The sequence below is a fragment of the Periplaneta americana genome, chromosome 12, assembly GCF_040183065.1.
Source record: "Periplaneta americana isolate PAMFEO1 chromosome 12, P.americana_PAMFEO1_priV1, whole genome shotgun sequence".
Lineage (NCBI taxonomy): Eukaryota > Metazoa > Arthropoda > Insecta > Blattodea > Blattidae > Periplaneta > Periplaneta americana.
This window is the reverse complement of record NC_091128.1, coordinates 100,796,702-100,813,364: the sequence shown is the minus strand read 5'-3', so window position 1 is coordinate 100,813,364 and position 16,663 is coordinate 100,796,702. Positions and strand designations below refer to the sequence as shown.

Genomic DNA, 16,663 nt, shown 5'->3' with positions numbered 1-16,663 from the left:
TTTAAAAATATTCGTGTGGTTCAAACAATTGACTAACGACTTTCAATTAATTGTTGTTAAAAGTGCATGGCATGTACAACAAATCTAACAAGAGAAAAGAAAGTGAAAACGATATTTTCAAAATGCAAGGTAAAGATGAAATGTAAGTTTTATTAAGCCATTCATGTGTTTCAAACAAATGACTGACGACTTTGATTCAGTTGTTTTAGTTGCTTGTCTACTTGTACGAGTATGTATGACATAAGCTTTGCTTTCAGTATTCGTGTATCTCAAGTGTTTTGTCACGAATTCTGAGGAGTTCATCACCGTGGCGCGCAATATTCATCTCATGCAACCATATCAATCTCGAGTTCCGAGCGATAGTGAAAGTGTTAATTAATTCCACGTATGTTTGGCAGTTGCTAGCAAATTGAAAACAATATCGCTAGTATTCTTATTAAATTACAAACAACACGATAGGAGCTACCTATTACTTGTGACATTCAGACATTTTTAAACTGCATCTCACGTTCAAAACCTGTTTTTGGAATGATGATGAAGAAAGCAAGAGACGAGAAAGAGAGAGATGCTACAACTGACGTGTACTGAAATGAAATCAAAAGTTATTATCATTGGTGAGAGACTGAGGGAGGTCCATCGTTGCATCCCATGATCAGGAAGATGTGTGCCACAAGGATCCCGATATGACGTCAACCTTCGCTAACCTCTCCTATTGGCTTGGGCTCTCCCCACCATTGCGGTTGGCTGGTTGTTTTCAGAGAGCGCAGTCTGAAGTCACATCGCAGTAGGCTTGAAGAGCTAGTTGGGTTGAGGAGCGCAGACAGCGCGGTACAGTGAACGTGCAGTGGTTCAAACATAAAGTATTAAACATATCAGACTGACCAGTGGTGAAGTGTTTTTTTTTTAGTTATTTGCCGATACAGTTGTACTTTTAGTATTGTTCTTTTATAGTAAATATATAAAAGAAGATCAAAAGTGCAAAGAAGATAATTTTGGTATACGTTACTTTTTAGTCCTGAAAATTAACTGTATAATAATCATTTCGTCTTTTAAATCACATCATGTCGGCTGCAGTGATGTCAACATCGACGCTGTACGAGTTTGGTGATATATTATACAAGGTAATTATTAGTTTTATATCGCTTCATTTCCCCCTCACACCATAACTTACCTTCGGGGAGTGGGCGTAACATGGTAGTGATTTCTGAAACTAGCTAGTTTTTCACAGCGGATCTTAATTGTTTGAAGTTAGGAGTTTTAACTTAGTTGTATTAATAGCTCGAACATAACAGATTTCTCGAACCTATCAGATTTCCTCATCTGTAGTACAAGGAAATGTGTAGGCTAACCGAGTAGTATTAACAATTTTTGGACACTACTATGATGCCGGTATAACTTCAATACGTGTTTCGCACACCAAAATAACACCACTGTTTTTATAGTAGTGGAATATATTTAATTTCGCATCACTAGGTTATATCCGGTGGGCATTATCTACAGAAAAATTAAAGTAGTAAGGAACCACATTGTTGTCGGAAAACGTTTATCCACCATAGTTTTATGAGCGTAATAGTTGAAGAGGGTAGATTAAAATGTTTTTGTAATACGTAGTAGAACCGCTTTCACGACAGCAGAAGAGCTGTATGTACGTGCCGGTAAAGTAGGATTGTATGCCACGAGAGAAAAGCCGAAGAGAAATACTGAAGAGGGCGTTCAACAGCTAACTTGAAAAGAGAGAGTTATTTCAGGAAATGGAGCAGAGAAAGATGAAAGAAAAGTCATCAGATTTGATGTTGACTTTTGCCCCCATTTATTTTTCATTACCACCCGTGTGACAAAGACAGTACGCGCCGTCTATTGTTCTGTATACACACACGCCTACTGAATTGTTATCCTCAACATTTTATTTGCTGTTTGTATCAGGAGATTCCCATCACACCATCGAATGAAACTAAAGCGTACGCCTATGCAATGTTTTTGTAATTACGTATTCTCTACAAGGCAATGTAATTTGCGACCTTAGTTAAATATGCAGCTGAATATTAATGCGCAGTACTTTACCTTGTAAATTGGTATTGAAACGCCCATGTATAACAAATTTTGAACAAACTTAAAATTGTTTACGTGTCATAGTAACATTCGTAACAGGCGTGTATCGAAAAACGTAGATTTTATTCCCCTGTGAATCATCTGCATTTATTTGCGTCTGAACGGTTGGTAGGTAGTACAAATACATTGTTGTGATCGTCTTAAAATGTGTCTACAATGTATATACATAACGTATTATTGGGCAGCTGTTTCTCGTTCTCAATTGATATGTCAATAAATGTTGTAATTTTTGTATGTGGAATGTTCTTAACATTCTTCACACCAATATTCAACCTCCTGACCAAACCTCTTTTACCATTATATTCGATGAATTGTCAGACAAGTTCGCTATAATATATCTGCTTATTAAATAGTTTTAGATATGTAAATATCTTTTTTAATATAATTGGGTAACTGTTTTCATTCTAAATGTATGTGAAAAGAAAACCCGTTATTTTTGTATGTGAAATGTCAACTCACACAAATTCAATATTCTAACCAAACGCTGACATCAAGCATTATGTTAGACGAATTGTAACAGAAGTTACCTATAATGTCTGCGCTTACTAACTAGCTTTACACTTAAAAAAACATCTTAATGAATTATTATTAGAACATACAAGAATCAGGAATGATTGTCTAACCAAAGTTTCTATGCAAAATATCGCTAAAGGTTTTTTCTAGTCTGTGGCAATGATTGTAGCTATTACTAGGTTGAACTTCCTGTTCGAAAGGAAACAACATTCCGGAAATCAACTTCCTAAAGTGACTAAATATACATCCGAATGAAATTATGTGGTATAGCTTCGCGAGATTTCGAAGTAAGAGAGATGTGGCAACAGTGCGCATGCAAGAGTTTCACACCTTATGGCAACGCTTGTTTTCAAATGTCAGTACAGTGTTGGGTAAGGTACTTGGATGTTTCTAGTCGTCAGCACAGGTGCAGTGGAGGAAGTTTCAATATTTTGAATTCTGCTAGTAGATTGCTTTGACGAATACCGTGGCTCTCGTATTATGTAATTAATTATAAGTTTGTAATCTATTTTCGTATCTAACCAAGGCTGTTAATTCTGTGATGTAACGAACTTTGATTGCATCTTTTGAGTACGGGCAGATTGTAATTTATAAGTTCATTGCATAAATATTATATGGATACATAACGTGGAATTAACATGATTGTTTAGCAGCTGTATTTTTAGTTTCGTTTTCTTTATTACTAAATTCTCTCTGAAATAAAGTGTACGTATACAAATCCGAGTGAGCCATGACCAATGTGTTCCTACTCCAAGGTCCCCCCCCCCCCACATTGTACTAATCTTGTTAGTGCCATTAGATTCACGCTGTAATGTATTTTTTAAAGCCAGTGTTGACTATCGGACGGAGCTGCCCGTCACGTGTGTTGCCACGATTCTCCCAAGTCCAACTTGTTGATCGAGCCGCTTCGCTGCTTCGACATTCAACGACAACATCGAATTCTTGCCGCAAATAAATAAGACCATTAAGAATCCAACTTTCTAGAGATTTCGTTGTATGGTTCTAGTATTTTCAAAACTTTTTACTAGAATTTGTTTGCTAAAATTAGTCTCTTGTGTCATTTTTACGTATTAAGCGGAGCTGTATTGCTATGGCGGCCGGTTCGGTTGGTATAGCAACAGACTACTGAGTAGAAGCTCCCGGGTTCAATCCCAGATGGCCTCCTGTCAAAAGTATCTGGAGTAACGAGCGTAGAGCGTGTTGCAGACCACATCATTTCATTTTGCGTAGTGCCGAGAAAATATCACATACCTAAATGCAGTAGTTATTAATATCGCACCCGTTACTAAGTTTAAAGTGTTTTGTTACACACCAATACAACTTTCTTGTAACACCAATAAGAAGGCCCTGGGGTTTGTTGTTAGCGAAATGTGACTCATAGATACACCAAGAAGTAGCATAAATGTGACTGATTTATTACAGTAAATTTGTCGCAACTTTCGAAGAAAGTTAAACTGTTTCTACGGAAAGTGATTGTATGCAATAAAAACTAGAAAAAAAATACTTACATTATTTTAATGAAATGCAGTACGTTGCTTTTTAAGATGTCGGCTGCAAAAGACTAGGGAGACAAATTATTTTGGAAATCTTTCTCTACATAACCAACAGGACCTTTTGATGTCTGGATTTTTGTGTAAAACTGAGTAGGCCCTAACAGTAGCTTTGATTTACGAAGGGTCATACATTCATTCATAGTGTTCTGTCCAAGGATAGGTCTTTCACTGCAAGCCCATCAATTTCCAGTCTTTCCTATTTTCTGCCTTCCTCTTAGTTTCCGCATATATCTTAATGTTGCACCGTATATTATTTGATATCTTCTTCTGCACCGAACTCTTCTCCAGTTCACTATTCCTTCCAGTGCATCATTCAGTAGGCCGTTTCTTTTCGGCCAGTGTCCCAGCTAATTCCTTTTTCTCTCCTGATCAGTTTCAGCATTATTCATTCATTCATTCATTCCAACACAGCTTCGTTTCGTATTCTGTCCATTTCACACGCTCTATCCTTCTCCATATTCACATTTTCAAATACTTATAGTCGCTTCTCTTCACTTCGTCCTTTGCCATTTACAAAGGGTGTTATTTATTATTATTAGTTATTATTAATCTATCTTAAAAAACTAATTCTGTTGATGAACTATAAAATTGCATTTCTTACTGATTGTTAAATTGTAAATGATTAGGGCATCCAATTAACTCTTAATTCTGTGGTGAATTGCAGAAGCTGATATGTATAATTTCGGAAAAATATTTGTCAAAATATGTTGTTTAACGTTATGGCAAAACATGGCGTGTCTACTCTCAGTAGCCAGTACTAACAAAAAAAGAGTATTTATTTTAATATATCCGTGAAAATAAGGCAAATATACGTATCAACTTATGCCATAACACCACAGAATTACAAATATTTATTTATGAAGGCCTACAAGAGGCGATGAGCTATCAGTAGCTTATTACATTTATAAAATTGCAAGTGCTCTACCGTATTTCGTTAGGTACCTTACTAATGCTACGCAAACATTCACTCTAGTCGTAAAATGTAATTTTCATGAACTCCACGTTATCAGATAACACGACGTTTTAAGTGTTTATATGTAACTGATAAACTCGTCTGACGGGCCAAGAAATTGTCTCACTAGACCTCTATGACATTCCGTAACCACGAGTTACTCCAAGTATAGAATGTTCTAGAGATAATTCTGTATTACGTCAGGATCTACAGTTCTACCGATTTTAATATGATTTTCGGATTTACATTGAATTTGTTATAACACACGCTTCGTGTTTTATTTGTGCAAACAAGTTTAATTTCTTTTTACACCATCTGAACGCAACTACTTAAGACGTCATGATTTAATTCATACCTCGTTTGCCTAATTTTAGCTCTGTTTTTAGGAGCGAAAGTTTGATAAGATTAATCCATATTGTAGACAGTAATACTGGTTGTTCTAGTGTCACATGGGTTTTCTTTTAGTATACAAGTTCCGCAGTCTAGTTTTCTTTTTTCTGTATTAACGATAAATGCAGTAACTTCAAGTTTGCACGTATGCACAGCCTTGTAATAGTGCAGTATGCTATACCATACACATGTTAACTGGCATCATTGTGACAAATGATTTCACTTTGATGTGGACGTGGGCATTTCCTGCGATTTTCTCTTTCAAGACCTACAGCCTCTTGAAATGCAGCCAGTTTGCTTCGAAATATTTTACTAAATCAAAGCGTTTCTATTGCAGCATTTTATGTATGTGCTTTCTGTCGTTTTGGATGTCAATTCTGTAGTCTACCTAACTATAGTTATACCCTAATTCCTTTTTGTGGCACTACTATAACGTATACAGACTTTCAAGGTGTTACGAACAAATCTGACATTTTATCACAGGTATGGGAAATTTTAAGACGCGTTAACTTGAACATTGGTCAGGTTGTAAGCTTATGTTACAATTTGCGGATAGTTTAACAATACTTTTGTGTTTGAAACGATATTTGGCAGATATTTTAATATTATTGGTGACAATATAAGTGTTTTGTGATCATTTTGACACAGTACGTAGCTACTGTATACGTTTGATAGCAGAATATCTGTCTAGGATATTTTCAAGTCTATGAAGCGATAGATTGAAATTCATATTGAAATCTATTACTGGAACATTTGGCTGTTCACAAATTGACTTACACAAGCTATTATTTGATATTGGATTGTTTAAATAAATGCGTGATGAATTCATACACCCTAGAAACAAAACAGCTATAGCTTTGCGTATTTCTTCAGTTACCAATGGATTTGCAAGTAATGTGTTGTATACGCAATTCTTAAAAGCTATTGAAGCTGTAAGGTACCATTCTGTGTAGTTGTCTGGCAGTACCTTTTCAGTAGACTTATACAGTTAATATACATTCATATTTCCTCCAGTTCAACTTTTTTAAATTTAGAATATTGAATATACGTCGGAATGTTGATTGCTAATCTTATCGGTTCTGGCGTGAGTAGCAGTGGAAAATTTTTCTTGCTGTGGTCTGGATTGAACTAGTAAAATGAAACATGTTTCATCAAATTAAAATATCCTTTCGCATAAAATTTTCACTTGTTTCGCAGATATTAGTTTGAAATTCCCCCCCCCCCACAATATTTTCAGTTACCGGCAGGTAATGTTCTTAGAACGTACTACTGTTTATGAAATGAAGATGTTTATCACCTAAGACGCCAATAGTGAGATCGAAGGTGTCTTTATTTCCTGTGTGTGTGTTGTTTTTTTTTTTTTTTTTTTTTTTTTTTTTTTTTTTTTTTTGCGACCGGGATAACTTCACGATGTTTTATTTTTGAGAGGGTGCAAATTTTATACGTTTGTAATTCTGCAATATTCCTTAAAATGTTGATATGTCTCTTTCAAAGATCGTTAGTATAAAATACATTAGCCCTCTGGTTTTTTAGTGTTATTTTACGACGCTGTATCAACATCTCAGGTTATTTAGCATCTGAAGTGAAGGTGATAATGCCGGTGAAATGAGTCCGGGGTCCAGCATCGATAGTTACCCAGAATTTGCTCATAATGGGTTGAGGGAAAAGCCCGGAAAAACCTCAACCAGGTAACTTGCCGCAACCGGGATTCGAACGCGGGCCTCTGTTGTTGTAGCTGTTTAGCTACCTTGTGGGTGTTGCTATGAACATTTGGGGCATCACATTAGCATGTTTTATACAAATAGCAGTCGAATGTTATGTAGAAGCTATTAGCTGTATTATTTTGGAGAAAGTATTTTCATTCCGTTGGGTTGCTTCGAAACTCCGTAGGTTAACTGTAACGGATGTTTACAGAATATTAACCAATAACAGGTTCAGAAATTTTCTCAGATGACATTGCTACTACTACAAACATTTCTTACGAAGGTCTCTCGGTGAGCAAACTAAATACAGAAATAACAAATTAGGTAATTAAAAAAAAACTACATTAAAGGAGGCACAATTTTTATTTACGAGGCTTCTTGAGATGTGTATGGTTTTAGTCAGCACTCACAAATACTTCAAACATAAAAATCGTTCGATACTTACTCTAATGCACTGTTTTAGTTTCCCTCCTCCCCAACTTGCTCCCATTTGTAACACTTGAGAGCTACAAGACGCAATACTAGGGAAGCGGACTATTTCCCTAGTAATTATATTTATTTTACAAGATTTTACTGAATGTGTCTCAGGCTTAAGCATAATTATAGGGTCGTATTCGTTCGTTTATATATCACTAATATTCTTCATTTACGCAATTTTTTAACTACAGAAGTTCAGAGGGAAATGTGATTATAGAACGAAAATAATGGAGAGTAAGGGAAAGTCGAAATAGACTATTTGATAAAATTAATCCTACGTTAAGATTACTAGTAACGTGTTTAGAATTAGTTACATGCGTTTTGATTGTATTTTAACATTTCGATATTGGGCTTAACTATTCCATAATCTGAAAAGAATTCCCTACATTCAACCATAATAATTATTTCATTCGTGCTGTTCTAAATACAGCAGTAGTCATGTGTTTGACTGTATGAGCTCTGAAGAATTTCAGTATTGCAGACATACAAAATAAGACACTAACGGCATATAAGATACCGGAAAAGCGGATCAATAAAAATTCAAGGTTAATTGTGAAGGAACGGAGAAGGCGGCAGCTTTTGACGGCTTGTTTGTTATTCGGAAGTCTCTCTTGATTACTGACGTCATTAAGAAATTGTTCCAAGAATACCATATTTTGAGAAGGCAAGGAATTCTAGTTAATTCATTGCAATATCTGTGTTGCCAGATTGCTACATCCGAATGCTTTTCGGTACTTTCTTTAAGTAGAAAGTAATACGCAATATGTAACTTGATTATGTCTGATACAACTGAACATCCTATGCCAGCCATTCAAGCAGTACAACGTGAAGAAATTCTTGTAACCATATGTGTAAATTTTATGTGCTTAAAACAAGCTATGTTTGACACAAAAGTATAGTAGGTGTTGCCTAAAATTTACCATTCAAGTAGAATGACGCCCAGAACTGTGTATTCGTGGTCGTATGTGCGATAAGTGTTTTAATGTTCTTTGGAGGCTAACACGAACTTGCCCCTTCTGTCTGTGTTTTCCAATGATGGTATGAGGCAGAAATTGACGCCTGAAAGTCGTGTTGCAGTCGACCGTTGGCTTGGTTGCGAAAGTACGGAATGTATTTTTGTGAAGGTAGCTTGAGTCGTGTAGTGGTGGGAGTGTGTAGAGTGCCTGAAACAACAGTTTGAAGGTCTCTCCGCAGATAAGGAACTAGTATTCGCGGAAATAACCCCACTCTTTGGCTAATCTCGAGTCCGAGAGAGGCCCCGCGGCGATTTCAGAACCACGCTTTTCCTTATCACCTTTGCTTCCGTGTAGGACAACTTACATGGCAGGAAAAAACCATTTTGCATAGTGTGAGATATTCATACTCCCAATACATGGATGACTATTGAATGTTATTTCATGATTAATTCATATGTCAGTATTTAATTAACTTGACATACCAATATTATTATATAAATAGACTGTTGACTTACTACTACTACTACTACTACTACTACTACTACTACTACGACGCATCTAGTTGAATCATAGCAAAGGAAAAGATCTCATTTAATTATCAAGAACTTTCACTTAATTTGACATAAAGGTCTTTCATCTTTGATCATTTTTACGAATTTCTATGTCTAAGTTTTCCTCTTATCTACAAATGTTTTATTTAAGTGGTTCGAAATCCACTGCAGATTATTGCTGCTAAATACATCGAGATTCATAATCGAAACTCGGAATAAGCGTAGAGTTGCCACATGTCCCGTTATGGCGGAACATTCCCGATATTCAGGAAATTTTCCCGTGTCCCACTCATACCCTTGACGGGACACAGGATATCACGTTTTTTTTTTTTTTTTTTTTTTTTTTTTTTTTTTTTTTTTTTATAAGTATTACACATTCCTAAGCGGAAATATGTGACTTAGATGGAAAAAGTAATTTTGAAACTTTCATTTAAAACAACAAATTATTGCATAATATAATAGCTGAATAAACTTGTCAAAAGGTTCTGCTAGTAAATATAGACCTAACGGAATATGCCCTGAAATTATTTTCTTTCTCCTGAAACGTCTATTATAGATTTGTTTGTTACACCCTTATTCCGGTGAAGTCTTCAATTATCTTTTACATATATAAGCTACACTATGTAAACATTATTATGAAGTCGCTTGTATATCAACCGCAATAAATTGTCCCTCTTTGATAATTTAAAAATCGGGCAACCCTAAATAAGCGAGACTGCTTGCCTTGGCAAAAGACATGGAAAATTCTGTAGTCACAATTTCTACGAATAAATGTAAACAATTGAGGACCGTTTTTGCAAAACTTGCTAACTGCAAAATTTGCAAAATTGAGATTTTGATGGATTCGTTAACATAAGGCAGGCCTTTACATGATGTTCAAAGCGTCTTAGTAAAATTGGGTTATTTCTCTTCATTGTAGTGTGTCAAAGTGTGATCGTTTTTTCAAAACTTGCTTTCTGCTATAAATAAGACATACAGCAAAACTTCCTTACTATAGTGTTTTGTCTCGCCTGTAAAATTTAGTTTTTTCAGTTAGCAAGTTTTGCAAAAACGGTCCTCACTATAGATAAACGGTAATTGCAGCAAATTGAGATTACTGTCCTCGTGCAGCTCTTTATTGTTGATTGGCAGAACCACAGGGGCAGTAATTTTTTTTCGAAAATGAGATGGGCCTATAATGTAACATATTGCCTCACTTTCAAAGTCATAATTCTTTATATAGCATATATACATTTCAGGTTCGTAAGCTCCCTATTATTTATTGGTGTATATTTGCATGAAGAACTTAGGCGTAATTCTAATTCTTAGTAAGAGCTCCGATATCTAAAGCATTTACTTTGTTTTCGTTCGTATATGTTTTCACAATTACTGCCATCTTCTACGTTCATAATCAGCTGTGTTTTTACAATCTGTAATTGCGTATTCAGGTCTATTTTTTTTCTATTAATTTAGCATTGTACCGAAACTTCATATTGGTTCTGACTATGAAAAGACAGATTATCTCTCAGAAATAAAACTGTTACCACAACTATTACCGTATGTTATTCAAACAAATATTTTAGGGAATTTCGATTGTAGAACCATAGCTATTTCTAAACTGCTGTGTTATGTGAATTTGTTTTTTGGTGTTATAATACTATAGATAGATTTATATCTTTCATAATATGCTGTTTACTTTTAATATGAGTCGTTTAAAGCTTGGCAGATGTGTAATGTGGCTAATTACTACGTTGAAACCATAAAAGTGAAATGAAAATTCCTTTTCAAGTGAATGTGGCAGAAGCCTTCAAGCCTGACAGTTACACGAGTGTTTGCAAGCGTGAAAAATCCATAACATTTTATACTAATTTGTCTTTTGTTCATTTTGCAGAACCACAACAACAATAACAATACACGCACCAGCACAACAAACCAGAACAACATCAACAATCTACAGCAGACACAGCATCAGAAAGTTCTGAGATGGGAAGTGGAGACGAGCCACAGGGCGGTGGGTTCTCCGGTAGTAGGGGCGTCTTCCTCCACCAGCACGACGTTTCAACATCAGACAATCAGCAGGCGCAACTCAAACCCCGTGACAACAGATCGCGAGCGAATCAATGTAACAGCTTCCCTGGTGAGCACACTCATACTGGATAACATCCGGGAACAGCAGCAGCAGCAGCAACAGCCGGTCCACAGGAAGCTAGACCGCAGCCAGAGCGAACCTGCCCCTTCTGCTCTTGTCACTGCAGCCAACGCCAAGGCCGCCAACATCAACACCAGCCGCTACAAGACTGAGCTTTGCCGACCATTTGAAGAGAGCGGCTCTTGCAAGTATGGTGACAAATGTCAGTTCGCACACGGTGCTCACGAGTTGAGAAACCTTGTACGCCATCCGAAATACAAAACAGAGTTATGTCGCACTTTTCATACCATCGGGTTTTGTCCTTACGGACCGCGATGTCACTTCATCCACAATGCAGACGAAGCCCGTACGAAGGTACCGGGCACTCAGCCGTTGTCCGCATCTGTCACAACGGCAGCCGTCACTACCTCCCCCACTTCTTCAGGCATCTCAAACAGGCCCAAGCCTCTGAACCTCGGCAGTAGCCCCTTCATGGTGACAGGTTCGACTGCAGATTCTCCTTCCCCTACCTCAAGCCTGAGTCAGTCCCCCACAACCTCCGTCGGATCGTTCTTCTCACCGGAACAAGACGTATTCGCGACAGTGGCTGTCATGTCAGCCTCGTCTCCACCACCGTCTGCCACTTCCGCCAACACAGCCTTCTCATTTGGACAAGATTTCACTCCTCTGGTTCACCTCGGAGGCGTCAAGCAGCAGAGTCCATCTCCAGCGTCCCCCCCAGCGAGCTCGTCCCCTGTAGGGTCTCTCAGCCCCCGTGGCTCTCCTCCTCCGGGAACTCCCGATGCTCGACTGCCGGTATTCAACAGGCTGAGCAGCACGATGCTCGATCTGGGAGGACTTGCCGAGCTTCTGGCTTGAATTGCTACCGTAATCTTCTGTCTCATATTCCCCTGCCTGGCGCTCCCAGTAAATTCAAGTTCCCGTGGAACTACTAGCAAATTGGCAATCAACTGTCCCGACCTAAATTAGACCCTTTGTGTATATATATACTATTATTTCCCATGTAGGTATTAGTAATTTTATATTGCTTTTTTTTTAGTTAATAATAGGAACAAATAGACTGGTCAAAATATTTATTATAGCATTCCAGGTTATTGAAAGTTTAAACATGTATATTCCAAGGCTGTGTGGATGGACAGAGAGGTGCCAAGTCTGCGCGAATATAGAGACGGCAAGTGCCTTAATTCGGATGGCAGCAAGCAAGGATCAGGCAGGCCTCGTGGGTGGAGTCTTTTATTTTATTTAAATATATAAATTATATAATAAAAAGCTATGATGTGATTGAGTTTTCGTTCCAGCATTTTGAATGATCAACTTGGCAATATTGTATATTTTTTTTTACACGAGAGTATAAATGTCGACACTCCATTGTGATCATGTACATTGTGCGTGTGCAGACGGTCTAGGTTTAAGTTTTAACATCCTCTTGTAGTTAACTTCTTCAGCCAAACAAAAGCCATTTATTTTAAAGGATTTATACAGGATGTGATAAAGGTGATCTGTGCTATTAGGTTTTAATGAAAATTTGGGTAAAATAAGTGGAAAACTTTTTTTTAAATTTAGAGGATGTTTACAATTACACAGTTCAAAAGTTATTAAGTATTTAGTATGGTTATGAACGGAGATGGCTGTATCTGACGCGACGAGAGAATGCCTCTTTTAAATCACAATGCTACACTCTCATTAGTCAAGCTACTGTATGTTCCCCTCCCCCTCAAATAGCGCGGAGGATCATGAATGTTGAACTGTTTCAGATAACAGTGGGTTCTGAAAGCAAAATTACCTTCATTCGCTTCTATAATGAACTTGTGGTTATGTTTCCAGAACTCCATGTGCTCTTTCGAGAAAAACAAAGTTGCTTTGAAAGTTTTTGCCACTATTATTTGTAATTATTATTCTGTTTGTTTTATATTGTAATAATTTATCTACAATGGTTCTCTAACCAGACTAATTTAGTAATCAGTTCAAGGAATAATTATTTTTTTAGCCGAAAAGACTATAAAATGAAACAGGTACAGATTCCATATTAACTTAATTAGTTGTATTAATTTATTTAATTTTAAAAGTAAGTTAAATCACAATGTTTTTTCTCATTTGCCTGGTTAGAGCTCAAACCGTAATAGTTGACTGAATCATTTTCTTTCATTTTGTGTGTACTACTCTTCATGTTATATTTGTATTTATATAACTTATTATTTATATCAAGAAAATGTGTATTTATCAGTTTATTATAATAGTAAATAAAATCCATTAAATCTTACAGTTTTATATACTTTTTGTGTGCAAATAGTGCTGCACTCCACGAGATGCACACAATGTTTATAAGATATAATTTTAAATTATATTGTTTATTTAAGAAATAAATGAATGTAACCATCTTTTTCAAAGTTGACGTGGACCAAAATCCATCCTGATCTTATTTAAGTTTATTTGACAACATCTGAAGTAAAGCATATCAAGAGTTGCAAATCAGTTGGGTACGCTGTGTTCTCACAACATCCTATCCATACTTGCATTTAGAATGTGTGTGTAATTGCTTTTATATGAAGTTATGTATGTAAAGTTTGACTAACTTTTTTTTTTTTTAGTTTGTTTGCTACACTGTATTATATTCATACGAATGTCCCACTGCATCTTTGTACCCCTCTGCATTGGAATTACTTGTGTACTCTTTACAATGGATAAAATTTGAAAAGGATGAATATATAATTTTCTAGCGTTTTCAGAAAAATGTGTACTTTTTTCATCCCCATTCCACATCCAATTTCCCATTTTCATAATGATTACAAATCCAGGAAAGGGACATGGTCCGTATGAGTATTCCCTCGTGTATATCTCACGTTACCTTGCTACCTACTTCTGGGTTGCATTTGGGGGGGGGGATTTAATCCTTCAATATATACGAATATATCTATTTTAACTTCATATACATTTCAAGCTCGGATGAGAGTTAGGGCTCGCAGTCTGGGTTGCCAGATGAAAGAGAAAATGACTAAATTAGCGGTGTTTATAAAGTGTAACTAAAAATAAGATATACTGCTTTGTGAAAGATGTGGGGAAATTACTGAATCTGCAGCGCAGTCAGAAATAAGTTGTTAATGACCATGACAACTGTGTTTTGATGGAAAAAAATAAGCTCAAAAGCACTGGGCGCGTACGTAATACCAATTTTCTGGACCAGAGAAAATTTTTAGGAATTAGAATTCTGGTGACAAGAGGTAATAGGAATATCAAAGTGAAGATAAATACTGAAGGAAGTGCTGGAGTGTTCCTGATAATAAAGAATCATTTTTGTCGTATTTGTGTGCAGCAGCTGCACTGCACTGCAGCTATTACTCAACTATCATTTATTTTCGTGTCTGTGGCGATGTACACATACAAGCAATGACATCATCTGACAGGCTGAAGCGATTGTGTAAAGACACGTAAGAATTTCGTCTCATACCTGTGTTAAAAGAATGACCAACTGTCATACGTTTTTCCATAGAGTATTGAAATTTCCTTCAAATTGATCGATAAGTATTAAAGTACAGATACGGAAATAAAATTTGGAGCTCACTGTACAAGTTTCGCTTACAACACATGGTGAGCGAGCAGTAAACAAGAACCCCTGTAAATATGCTACTTCTGGATGTCTTGCGAAATTGTTGCCTACATACAGGTGGACTCCCATCAAGACGCTCCAAATTTGAATTTAGTATCTGTACATTTGCTAGCAAATTAATGTAAATCATATGCTTAAAAGTCCATGAGAGGAGTAATCTTGGGGAAAGGAATTATTTGACAAGCTACGTACATTGAAATTGGCTATTACAAGCAATGTTCAAAAATAAAAACAAAAGAATAGTATGCATAAACTATTTTAAACGTGTTTAGTCAACTGTCCGAAGACAGGTCTAGACTCCACAAGAGACACCAACAAGGCATCACTCATGAGGAGGCAACTAGGCCAGGAGATAATGGGGTAGGGTGGCATAACATTAAATACTCAAATAGAATTAAAATAAATTCACCCCTGTATGAGTAACACTAGTCTTCTGGGATACAGTACTGCAGAGAAAAAAACTGCCGTCAAATGAAGCTATGTAAGTTTGTAATATGTATTTTTTTTAATTCTACTGACGTAATGATGCTATTTTGCGTTTTTTTTATTTTTATTTGTTTATTTTTTTGGTTGTGCATAAAATATGACAATCTACAAATGATGCACTGGCGTTCAGAAATGGGCGGAACACGAAAAAAAAAACTGTTCAGTGTTACCCCATAGCTACTTTGAGTGATTTCGGACACGTTTGTAAACAACTGTCCGATGATCTCGCCAATATGGGGCTACTTTGGACACGTTTTTATATTTAAAAAAAATACAGAAATATTGCTGCCTTATTTTAAACTTTATAATCAATACAAGCTTATTTACAGAACGTACAATGATATTAAATGTTTCAATAATGAATTACATAACCAACCTGACTAAAATGTTAACTGAACATTGTTATATTAATAACTTGTTTTTAGCATATGTACTGTACATTGGGTACAAAATTCAAAAGCACAGATTACAGTTCATCTTCCTTGAAAATAAATTTTCCTTTCTCGCGAATTCGAGTTTCAAGAAGGGTGTCTACTTGATCTTTGATTATCACATCATCTGAGATTACAGTAGAATTTAAAATATTTTTACTGTTTTAAGGGCGCAGAAATTTAACTTCGTATTTCGCGCCCACATGTGTTGTTACTCCCAACATAATATTGCCTAATGAAGTAATCCGTAACGTGGTCTATAAATTTTACTTGTAATTTAGAACGAAAAATATCTCTTCTTGCATATCATTGTCAACTTCTTTGATTTCAATTTTTGACTCTTCTCAATGTCGCTGCTTTTATTGCTGTTTGCGAATTCTGTTCGTCATTGTTTTTGCTGAGCGCTTCACACCCAGCTCAGTTGTACTTACTTGGCAGTATGCACTTCGATAACACCCCTTACTATGCTGGTTCTGTCAAAAGCTGTCTTTCAATACAGTGATATTACTTCACACATGCAAAAATGGTAAGGTTTGAAAAGAAATTACAGAAACAAATTTTAACAATCATTGGATCTTAATTTACTATGGTTGCGAGTGCTCACTGGAAAGTATTATCAGAATAAAAGTAAAATTAGTTTTTATGATTTTGTTTTGGTGCTCAACAATTAATATAATGGGGCACAAAAACATGAAAAAAAACTTCCACCAAAGATAAGAGCTTATTTAAACTATTACCTTGCAAAATCGCAATAAATTTAAATCATCCCGAATGCTGCTACAAACAATGAAACAAAAAATCGCTACTGTC

At 36.2% G+C, this 16,663-nt stretch overlaps 1 protein-coding gene across 1 annotated transcript; it reads left to right on the top strand.

The window, feature by feature from the left end:
- Positions 1 to 769: 769 nt before the first annotated feature.
- On the top strand, positions 770 to 14,063 carry Tis11 (Tis11 zinc finger protein). The gene is made up of 2 exons (XM_069841786.1): positions 770 to 1,121; positions 11,075 to 14,063. Exons 1-2 carry the CDS (start codon positions 1,062 to 1,064, stop codon positions 12,188 to 12,190), a joined length of 1,176 nt encoding a protein of 391 aa, XP_069697887.1. The 5' UTR covers positions 770 to 1,061; the 3' UTR covers positions 12,191 to 14,063.
- The last annotated feature ends 2,600 nt before the right edge of the window (positions 14,064 to 16,663 follow it).